Below are 11,778 nucleotides of genomic sequence, written 5' to 3' on the forward strand. Positions count from 1 at the left end.
TAGCCACAGAGAAAGGAGAAATGAAATTTCAGAGGAGGATGGCCTTGAGCTCTGCATTAAAGACAATGTGCCTACAGCTCCTTTATTAGAGGAGGTATTCTAGGGCAGGATAATTTCATCACCAAAGGTGGGATTCACTGTGTCTTTTCTACTGCGAGAGTAGCTGCTATTCTACTTTCCTCAAATCTGCTGTTGGGATTCAGAATATGAAGAGGTTTTGAACAGCATTGGTGGGGTAGAGAAACGATGATGTGATCTGATTTGCTATGGGTAAATGGTCTGAGTCTTTTAGATGTCATAGTGTTGGATTGTGGATGCACTGTATGCATAGTTCTGATGATGTATGACATGTATCAGTGGGCAAAAGCAAATTGTGGCTTCCCGTGTAGGGTCTGAAGAGCTCAGATGTGTTCCCTCCTACTTCTCAGGGGAGGCAGGGAAATCACGAGGCTGAAAAATGTGCTAAGTGATTTCTGAAGAAGATAAGCACTTTAAAAACAAGGTAAGGAAGATAGCAGCAATGAAACTCTGCTCCAAGATGACTACATCACTACAATGTGTAACTGACATACATCGGAGCCACGTAGAGATGACTCCTTGTTATCTTGGAGCATTTCTTCCACTTCTGCTTGTATCATTTTTTGGATATTTTGCTGCATTTTTAGTCATTTTCTAGATCGGGGTCCACCAGCTGGACACACAGCAGGAGGTGAGCAGTGCTTCCTGTGTGTTTACAGCCGCTCCCCCTCAGTCACATTACTGCCCGAGCTCCACCTGCTCTCATGGGAGCACAAACCCTACTGTAAACTGTGCATGTGAAGCATCTAGCTTGCACACTAGTTTTGAGACTCTAATGCCTGATTATCTGGAGTGGAAGTTTTTTCCTGAAACGACTCCCTACCTCCCCGGTCTGTGGAAAAACTGTCTTCCACAAAACTGGTCCCTGGTGCCAAGAAGGCCAAGGACTGGTCCCTGGTGCCAAGAAGACCTCTAGGTGTTTAGGGACTGGTTTAGTCCATGTAAGTATCTTGAGAAGCTTTGAGGATAAGTGGGCTTTGGTTACCTCCATGGTCAATAAATGTGTAAGTCATTGCTCAAATTAAAACTAGGAGAAAGCTGCAGTAACCACAGGAGTATTCCCTTCGTGAACACATTCACTAAGTTCACTAAATGACCAACAGAGCAAGTGTAGAACTCAGTTGCTCCTGTTCACTTTCACTCTACAAGGGTCATTTCCTAGACAAACCGTTACTTTCCGAATTTTCTAATACATCCAACTAGTTATTCTTCATGCCTTCAGGAGGGTTTTTCCCTGTTGCAGCAAACCAGGGTGCATGGCCTGAGGTTCTGGAAACTCAAATTTTCCTGTGGGGCAGAGGCGGGCTGGTTGGCACCTGTTGTCTCTCCATGTATCTGCATAGCGGACTGAGTAACTTGTCCTTTCCTTTAATGGCTCTCCTGGAAGATTAGCCCAAAATCTTGGCCATTATTACTCCCACATCTTCTCAAATGGATGCACACTGGGATTAGCTCAGAACTTAAAACCTGAAATTTGTGGAATTCTGGGATTTGAAAATGGAGATTTTGGTTGTCTGGTAAATACTTATTGGCACAAAGGTGAGAGACTGATCATTTCAGATATATTGAGGTGTCCTAAGCTCAGAATTTTTGCAAGACCTTCTGTGAGGGTCCACATTCTGCGCTACATTTCTTTATCCTCTGAAGTAAGCTTCTGTCTCCATTCTGACCCCACAGAATCCCCACAAGCTGAGGGGACATGTCAGTCTGCAGTTGCAGAATTGCCAAGGGATTTGTCAGAAGCCTTCAGCCTCTTTCAGTAGGACTGTGAGATCTTATTCTGCTGTTTTGCTGCATTTTCATTTAGTGACGAGTATAGGATGTCCAGTTGAAAAACAAATGCCCATAACATTTTATGATTGACAATGGATTGATTTGTAGTTGGATGAGGGAAGGAAGTAAAGCAGTAGCTGGGGCAGTGCTACAGAACTCAGAAGCCACGTGCCCTCCCCTCTGGTCTTGTTCTTTTCCTGGCCGATATTGGCTGTGACTCCTTTCCAGCCCTTGAGAATTGCTGAAAGCCGAGCATTTTGTCCAAACGCAGAACACTTGGTCTGGAATGTGTGTTCCAGATGCAGTTCCTCCGGATGGAGAAAAGCAACAACTCATTGGTAATGATACCAGCAACAGTGCAAACCAAAGGATTGTCTAACACATCATTTATTTTTCATTTGGAAAAGTCCACAAAGCCTAAAAATGAGGGCAATGAAATAGGATGAATATCTAAGTGGGATAAGAATCACTTCTTCCTGGGTAAAGGTTACCTTCTGATGTCCCCCTTCTTACCTGGAGCCCCAGAGCACCCCACCTAGTGGGATAGACACCAAAACTAGTCAGTGGGCCTTGTTGAGGCTCAGATCTCATTTGACCCTATACAGGAAAGTGAAAGAACATCCCTTTAGCTAGACCATGGCTCTCTGAAGAGCATGCTTTTAGAACCATTGAACCATGGTTGGTGCCCTGTTGGTATGCTGTATGGTAAGTGTGTGACTTGCATGGATTCATTTGCCCAAATACTTTAGACTATGTGTTAGATATAAGGAGGGAGACTCTGTAGTCCCTAACTGCATTGCAGAGACCAGGGACATTCATTGATTCCTGGTGAGGCATCCCATTTTGAATGCATCCTCTGTAGCCCTTCTCTGTGTTGGAAAGGGTACAAAAGCCCATGCACATTCTTGCTGCAATTTGGCTGTTTACGATGTCTTTGCTAACCTTTTGAACTTTATCTGAGGACTGAACAGATTTCACTCATCTTTCTGCTCCACGGGATTCACCCAGCTATCTCTGGGTTGGGAAGCATGGGAAGATGATACTAATGGAAGAATGAAAGTTCCCAGGGCATAAATGCTCCTCATCAAAATAGGGAGTAAAATATAGTGAAATTAGTGTTCTTACTGTAGCCCTATAAGAAAATTGTGTTAAAACCCTTGTGTGGAGTGCCAACATGGGCCCACTGTATTTCGTTAGCATCCAGCTTGTTTCAACTACATGTACATAGTACTTCTAACATGTCTCAGTAGAGTTAATAAAGCACTTCAACATGGGTTCATATTCCCATGCAAGAGGCTGCATCCTTATTCATTTTGCTCCAACACGACCTTAAGTGCAAGTAAGTGTATCTATTTAAACGACATCTGTAACTCATAAATTAGATATTGACTCCAAAAGCATCTGTAATTTGATTGGTAGAGTTGCATGTGATTATATTAGAATAGAATCTTTCACTTGCCTCTGCAGACCAAAAGTCTGGGCAAGGAGGAAGAAATTGGTTTGTGAAATACCATCTAAAAAGCTGTGCATGATGATCTCCTGTAGCTGTAGGTGGCTTAAAATCTACCTGGTTTTCTTGAATGCACCTTGAATTAGGCAGGGCTCAGAAAATTACTACTTTACAAATGAGGAAGATGAAGGCTCAGAGAGCATGCTCCGTCAAGTCATGAGAACAAGGACATCATCAAAGCAGAACTCAAACCTGGATCTTCTTGCCCCAAGTACTGAATCCGCAAGGTCTCGGGTTGCTTTCCAGTTTTAACTTGTTGCTAAAGGTCAAAAAGATGAGGTCTCATGATAGTTGCAATCTGTGGTGAGTTCGCCAGGAAAGTAGTCCTCTATGATATCTGTTTCGTATTTCCCCAGAGGCTTTTGATGAGTTTTAGGGCAACTTGGCCAGTGTTTTGCAAACTCACAGAAGCAATGTAAAAAAATTACACACTATTTCTAGAAGTCCCCAGAAACTTTTCTTCTGTCTTGAAGGGTTCTGAATGTGTCATGGAGCAGCTGACCCAGAATCTTCAAAAAGCGTATCTGAAAGACTATACTGATAGATTCTACTAGTGGGATCGTAATTACTGGCATGAGTATCTCCCAGGCCCCATTTCCCTCTTTACTCCTTCGTCTGGCTGCCTCCTCTCCTGCGGTACCATTGGTCTGCCCCTCTCTACCTGCACTGTGGCAAGGGCTGTGCTAGACACTGGGAATGTAAAGGCAGACAAAATAGACACTGCCCCAGCCTGCATGGAGCTCTCATTCCAGGAGGGTGAAAGGTAAAATGATCAGGTGGGGTAGGAATAAGATTCAAGTTGCTATATGACATGAAGGGGTAGGGATGAAGTTGGAAAGTACCCTTAAAGAGCAGTCAGGCTGGGTGCGGTAGCTCACGTCTGTAATCCTAGCACTTTGGGAGGCTGAGGTGGGCAAATCATTTGAGGTTAGGAGTTCAAGACCAGCCTGGCCAACATGGCGAAACACTGTTCTCTACTAAAAAAAAATAAAAATTAGCCAGGCATGGTGGTGGGTGCCTTCAATCCCAGCTACTAGGGAGGTTGAGGCAAGAGAATTGTTTGAACCTGGGAGACAGAGGTTAGAGTGAGCTGAGACCATGCCACTGCAATCCAGCCTGGGGAACGGAGCAAGACTCTGACTCAAAAAAAAAAAAAAAAAAAAAAAAAAGGCAGAGAGCCAGAGAAGGAAGCATCTCTTTCTCTCTAGGGAAGAGACATTTGATTTGAAACATAAAAGCTGAAAGTCAGGTGGAGGGTGAGCAAGTGCCAAGACTAAGCAGAGAATGGATTTGCATGTGTAAAGGAACAATTAAAGCCTGTGTGGGCCAGGTGCAGTGGCTCACGCCTGTAATCCCAGCACTTTGGGAGGCTGAGGCAGGCGGATCACTAGGTCAGGAAATTGAGACCATCCTGGCTAACATGGTGAAACCCCGTGTCTATTAAAAATAGAAAAAATATTAGCCAGGCTTGGTGTCAAGTGCCTGTTGTCCCAGCTACTCAGGAGGCTGAAGGCAGCAGAATAGTGTAAACCCGGGAGGTGTAGCTTGCAGTGAATGGAGATTGCACCACTGCACTCCAGCCTGGGCAACAGAGGAAGACTCTGTCTCAAAAAAAAAAAAAAAAAAAAAAAAATCCTGTGTGCCTGGAGCACAGTAACCAAGGGCCACGGGAAGGAAGATGAAGATTGAAAGAGGGGCAGAGGCAGCTTATGAAAGTTTGGATTTTATTCTAAGATCAATGGAAAACCATTGAAGGGTTTTAAGCAGGGAGTGATAGGATTTAGATGTATATAAATTTATACTTAAGTGGATAGATGGACTTGAGAGATTTGATACATATAAATAGCTGCTGGTTTGAAGGAGCAAGGGTTGAACAAAGATTTCAGGCTGTTGAGTTGGTTTTGATGCACTACTAGTGGTTTATATTAGTGTAGTCATCATGTGCGTGAAGTGGACACATTTAAGATTTCTTCTGAAATTACTGATGAATGGGAAGTGGGGACATGGAGATCATGATCTGACTGCACTACTGCCCACTTTGGCCAGGGATGCATGGTATGGAGGATGACCATATTGCAGGTCTTGTCTTAACATGGCGACCGTAAGACATCTTCCCATCATTCCTGCAGATGTCCTGGGCATTGCCTTGCTCTGTCTCCGGGCTGTGCTTAGCCAGCTCTGCGTGTATCACATTGCTGACGTGCTTGGCATATCTCTTGCAAACGTAGCACTCAAGTCCACATCTTCACTAATAACCTTGTGTCTAAATTGTAGTGTCACACAAGGGCGTGTTTAGAAATTAGCATTTGAAAAGGAGCCTCTCCTTGCTTTCAGTTTGAGCTGACATGGTCTCTTTTCCTCTATGGAAATGAAATTTATTAATCATAATAAAACCATTGGATTCTGAAGGTAGAGGTCACCCTGAGGAGAAAAGCAGCCAGCTCATTTCTGAGGAATAGTTCAGTGCTGCTGTATTTTCCTTCTGCCTTGGAAGAGAATACTGCCAAATTGTTACCTTGGGTTTTCCACAAAGGTTGAAAGTATGCCAAGTGTTATAGAATTTACCATTAAAGTAGCAGTAGTAAAAGGTGGGAGCTACACTTTTATTCAATACATTCAAACTGCCCATATAGTGTCTCCCTAGAAGAGGAAATTATTGCCACAGTAAAACTATTTCCCCAATTTTTAAAATGAAATATCTGAATTTGCATCTTTTCACATGTTTTGAAGTAACACCATGCCACAACATCACTTAACAAAGTCTCAAAGATTTCAGTTTGCCTTTGCAGTTTATATTCTGTTTATGAAACAGCTTTGCCAAATGAAAGTGCATTATTCACCTCGGAAGAGAGGCATCCCTTCATGTCATTGTTTGAGGATCAGGAGAATCCTGTTGAAGCTGAAAGCCTCATCTAGATTATTTGCACACTCAGTGCCCTTTGACAGTTGGAACATGATCAATGCAAACCTGGTGTAATTGTTTTATTCCACCTAGGGTCTAACTTGGCGTCTGAGAAGGACCATCATCCCGTTTCCTTTACCTTCCCAGACTCCACAGTGTGAGGGGTCAAGCATGTATTGGATTGGTGTGACTTATCTACCAACTGTGAGAAAGATTGGAAGGAAAATGGGCGAAAACAGGAAAGGAGAGGGAAAAAGTACATGCAAATTGGACTCTAAGGGATGGGAGATGAGTTTAAGGTTGATAATGCAGACAGACTCATTTCTTCCAGCCTTGTTCCTTCATTCAGGAGATGGTCAAAAGAATCAAAAAAACCATGTAGATCCCACTGAGTGACTGATACATTTGTCCCGAGCTGCTGTGAATGTTGGTTGCCAACAGATACAGCTGCTCCCTTCTCCAGAAAATTGTGCCACGTCAGAGGAAGCCACTTTAACTCAGTGGTGCATCAAACTCAGTGGTGCATCACTCACTCCTCAGGAAAGCCCACAGCTAATGCTTAAAACATACGTGGGCATTAAAAAGCCAACCCGCTTGCCTCCAGGTGGAACCAGCTGCAGCATGAAACTCACAGGATCAGGTGGCAGATATTGTTCATCTCAGACCTTGCTTTTTTCCCTTGCTCTGACCTACTTGTCCCTCTCTTCCTCTTAAGGGTACCCCCTTCAATAAGTCACTTGCACAGGAATCTCTATTCCAGAATCAGCTTTCAAGGAATGGACCCTCAGCTTCAGTCAGTATTAAAATAGCACTATTTATCCGGCAGGGCAAACAAGTACTGGCAGAGGATACGGTGGACCAAGCATGCAAGTTGCCTTGGTAGGGAGTAGGATGGTAGAGACAGAAAAACACAAAGATGAATAAATGTCATAAAGATTTGTTGTTTCAAATGCCTCTCCCTTCCCAAAACCTGGCCATCGATGAATGAGACTGAAGTTCTGAAATAATAGGATCAAAACCAAATCAGTCTGATTGAACGGGAATGGGGGTCCCACAGACCCTTCAAGGGTGCTTCCATTCAAATACACTTGTTCATTTCCATTCTAAGATGCTGGACTCTAACTTCAGACAGGTTCACTTCACCCTTTCCTATTCACCCTATTTCATTTGAATGGTGACAGTTGTATCAGGGGGAAAAGGCACTCTTGAGAATAAACATTCCACCCTCCATGGGTGCTGGGCTTAATACTTCAAGTTGTTTCTTTCTTGCCTACCTCGATCTCTAAGGCAGTTACTTCAGCAGTGTAGAAACAATGTTATGTGGGGAGGCAGGGAAAATTATCATGTATATGTATGTGTGTATGCATATATATTTATCTGTTAAACATAGCAATATGATCAGCCATGTGAAATGCACAAAAAATGCATTGTACACAGATGAACTATTACATGGCAAAGTAGATTTTGTTTCTTAGTCCAAGATGAGTAGGACACCCCCTCCATACTGTCTTGGTATTTTGGATTTTATGATTGTTATTTTGTAATTGTATACTATGGATCACTCTTCACCTCTATTTTCCTTTCAGTTACGGACGAGTTTATGCTGCCGACCCCTACCACCACGCACTTGCTCCAGCCCCCACCTACGGCGTTGGTGCCATGGTGAGTACCAGTTTCTCCTTGTCCTCAACTTCTTCCTGCCTCCCCCCTTCCCTTCCCCCAGCTGGGACCTCAGTACGGGTTGACGTCCTCTCACTTCCCCTTAATTGAATTTGTCTCTTGTGCTAACAGCAGCTAAAATGGCACATTAATCCTCCCAGTAAACTTGATAAATGTCTTAATTTCTTGGCAATGTAGTGCATGTAAGTTATTATATTTCTAATTTTGCAAGTCTCACCTAGCGGAGCACTTACCTTAATGGAATAATTAGTCATTTTGATAATTAAATCCATCACTAACAGAATGCAGTGTCAATGCAGAACTTTTTTTTTCTTTTTTCCTCCCTTGCTGCTCATTCACATAGCCCCAAGGTTCCAGCCCCAGCACAGACTTCAGAGGAGCTAAGCTGCACACTTCCAGGCCTCTGCTGTCAGGCAGCTGAGAATCTGACTGCCTCTCCTCCCCTATTACAATTCATGTTTAAAGTCATAGTCGCCCAGGAAAGAAAATAGAGAGGGGCACACTTTGTGTACCTAGTACATAAGAAAGTAGAAGGAATCAGCTGGGTTTGGGGGTTGTCTTTTGTTTTGGGGCAGGTCTGGGTTTTTGTTTTGGGAGCGGGTGGGGGGAGGGTAAAAAAATGGGAGGTAAGGGTGGGATGAACTTGCCTGTACTTGTTCAAACTTCTATGCACTGAAACTCTTGAGTACAGTAAGACGTGCCCATCACGTGAGAGCATATGCAATCATTACAAAGCTTTGGCATGCAGTTTTCTGCTCGGATCAAGAATATCAGTCCTTATCCTAAAAATGAATCCCCGTAGGCATTCATTTGAATTGCCAATACTTTTAGAAAAAGGAAATCGTTAAGTGCCACCTTGTAGCCATTAAAGCCATGGCCAGACACTTCACTGATGCTCAGTCGTAGAAATTCAGCCATGATCTGGAAACATTGTTTTGCACAAGCTTAATTACATCAAGCAATTCATGTGTACAACTTCCCTTCTCAAGATCAGATTCTATACAGCTTGCAGAGCCAAGTCAAGTAAGAAGTAGATTCAGATTTTCATCCCAATTCTGCATTCAACAACTCTGCTTCAACACCTCGTCCACTTGAGGAGTGTGTTGGCGAGTTGAATTACATTCAGTAAATTGTTCAAATTCAACCTCAAGTGTAGATTATTCTGTTCCCTTGGGGAAGCTTAATCCAGTCCAATAAAAAAATGAGACAGTGAAAATCCTTCAGTTGTCCAGCTTATAAGAGTCCTTTTAGCTAAGAGGACTGGGCTGAAAGAATTTGGTTTTACAGGGAATTTCTTTAGGAGGAGCTATTGGGGAGGGTCAAGAATGGCCCTATCTTTAGTTCTCCAAGAATGACCTGGGATGGGTAGGGGGTGCCTCCATTTCTGTTGGTTTTGAGTGTCTATTTTTCACCTTAGTCTTTTTGATGATCCACATGTTGCAAAAGGAAAATGTAAAAAACACACCCCTCAAATTGCTTTGTTTCAGAATGCTTTTGCACCTTTGACTGATGCCAAGACTAGGAGCCATGCTGATGATGTGGGTCTCGTTCTTTCTTCATTGCAGGCTAGTATATACCGAGGGGGATACAACCGTTTTGCTCCATACTAAATGACAAAACCATAAAAACCTTCCAATGTGGGGAGAAAGGAAGCTTTCCGAGGCCTGAGTATTGCAATACATGCAGTAGTACATCATTTTAGCAACTCTAAAAAAAAAAAATACAAATAAAAAGGAAAAAAATTACATTTTTTATCTTATACCTCAGATATTTTGTTCTGTGTATTTTAATATTGTGGGTCTTTAATTTCTGAAGGTTCCGTAGTTTGGTTGCTGGCTGTAGGAGTTTTTGTGGTTGATCTAGACAGACGCTAGATATGAGTAAAAACTGGTTTAGGGCCATATCCAGAGTGCTATATTATGTAAATGAATTATATATGCTGAATATTAAGCTAACTGGGGTTATCAGCTGTTTGGGAAGAGTGTAAGTGACTACAGTAGTCATTTTTTTCTGCATCTGCATTATTTTATTTTGTGAAAGGGGAGGTTGGGAGGGGCTTAGGGGATTGGAACTGGGGTTTGGCTGAAAGACAAAAAAATATATAACTGATGAATCTAAACGACCCACTGCACCAACAATCATTTATCAATGGTTCTAAGTTACTCATTGCCAGTTCAAGCCAAAGGTTATGTTGTTAAGGGGGTGCTTCTAGTAGCACTTGTGCATCTGAGTTGAATGAAGCTGTGCAAAAACCCACCCTTTAAACCATTCCACCCGGCAGTATTCAGCTTCTTAACCAGTCGCTATTTAGGGGGAAAAAAAAACCCCGCTAGTTAGGCCATCAACAAACATTCTTTTTATATTTCTTCCAGTATAATAAATTATTGATATCATTGCTGACTTTTATATTATGGGAGGGAAAAAATAACATTAATAAAAAGGTGATAAAAAGCACTGTTTCTATTTTTTTCTTTTTTTCCAAAAAAAGAAAGTAATAACTTAAATTCTTTGTACCAGTTAAAAAATGTATAAAATTTACATCTGTGCAGTGGAGTTGTTAAGTTCTAGAAACAGTCTATGAAGCTTTAGTTTTAGCCTAGTAGAACAACTGTTAGAGACAGACGTATAATTTTTATGGAATTACATGATAATCATATTCGGATTTATAGAAGCATTTTACAAGTATTGCAATCATTGAGTAGAGATAATCATGGTATTTTCATCAGCTTGGTACTTTTTGAAACGTGACTGCGTTGTGTGAGCAATCTGCAATTTTTCAGTCCGTGAGATCCTGCCCTTCCACCTCTTTCCCATACCCAAGGATTATCTCAAAATGATCTCTTTAGTTGTATCTCCATGGCCCAGGACACTTGTCAGAAGGATGCAAAAAACAAAAACAACAAAGTAGATCCATCCTCTTCATCCCAAAAGAACAAAGTCTCCCCCCCTTTCTTGGATGCAGGGCCAGAGTGACACAGCTGAAAAATTGCAGTTTGTCTGTACTTCTGTTTGAACTTTCCACGTTGTCCTGTTTACAAGTTAACCTAAGTTGGGGTATCTGTCACGGGTCTTCCTGTTTTTGTATTTAAATGAAAACAGCAGCAGGCTGTCCCTGAGTAGTTTTGCTGCCATAGGTTAAGTCCTCATGTGTACAGTGCAGGCCCTGTGGCACGCACTTCAGTAAGTTATCAACTCACCGCTGTGAACCTGCCAATCCGCTGTAACAACTCTGCTTTAAAACAAAACCAAACAAAACTTAAAAAAAAAAAAAGTGTGATCCAGCTTTCTCTTGCCATCCTATGTGCATGCCGTAAGATCAGTTGGATATTAAACCATCAATAAAGTTTCACAAGATTTGAAAACAAAGTTTCTGTAGCTTCCATATCTAAGACAGATAGTGATCTTGAAAAGAGAAAAGGGGGAGGGGGGAGAAGGTTTATCAGCCAAAAGCATATGAAGTGTTCTCTTCACCACACTTCTTTGGGTGGGTGAGGGGAGGGGCAAGGGGGTGTTTTATAGCATCACTGAGACATTCTCATTCCCCCACCTGGAAAATAGCGTTATGGCAATGGGTGCCTCACTGATGTTCTTAAAGGAAACGAGTTATTAAAATACGATGGCATCCTCCGGAAGGAAAGAAAGAGTAGGAGCAGGGGGGCTATGGAGAATAAATTTCTCCCAATTGCCTCAGATTTCAAAATCCAGAATTTGTATTGTGTTTCGAATCACAAACATAGAATTCTTACTGTGTTGGTTAAAGTAAAATTCATTTGCGGTTTTGATTTTCATCAATGAGCTGTACTTTCCCCCATGACTGTATGTAGTTTTAATAAAA

General features: G+C 42.2%; 1 protein-coding gene across 1 annotated transcript in view; it reads left to right on the plus strand.

The window, feature by feature from the left end:
- Positions 1-11,309, plus strand: part of RBFOX1 (RNA binding fox-1 homolog 1) — a 2,485,336-nt gene extending 2,474,027 nt beyond the window's left edge. The window contains 2 exon segments of the mRNA XM_074028822.1: positions 7,850-7,925; positions 9,509-11,309. Of these exon segments, the coding sequence (XP_073884923.1) occupies positions 7,850-7,925; positions 9,509-9,557 (125 nt within the window). The 3' untranslated portion in view covers positions 9,558-11,309.
- The last annotated feature ends 469 nt before the right edge of the window (positions 11,310-11,778 follow it).

Source organism: Macaca fascicularis, chromosome 20 (assembly GCF_037993035.2).
Source record: "Macaca fascicularis isolate 582-1 chromosome 20, T2T-MFA8v1.1".
Taxonomy (NCBI): Eukaryota; Metazoa; Chordata; class Mammalia; order Primates; family Cercopithecidae; genus Macaca; species Macaca fascicularis.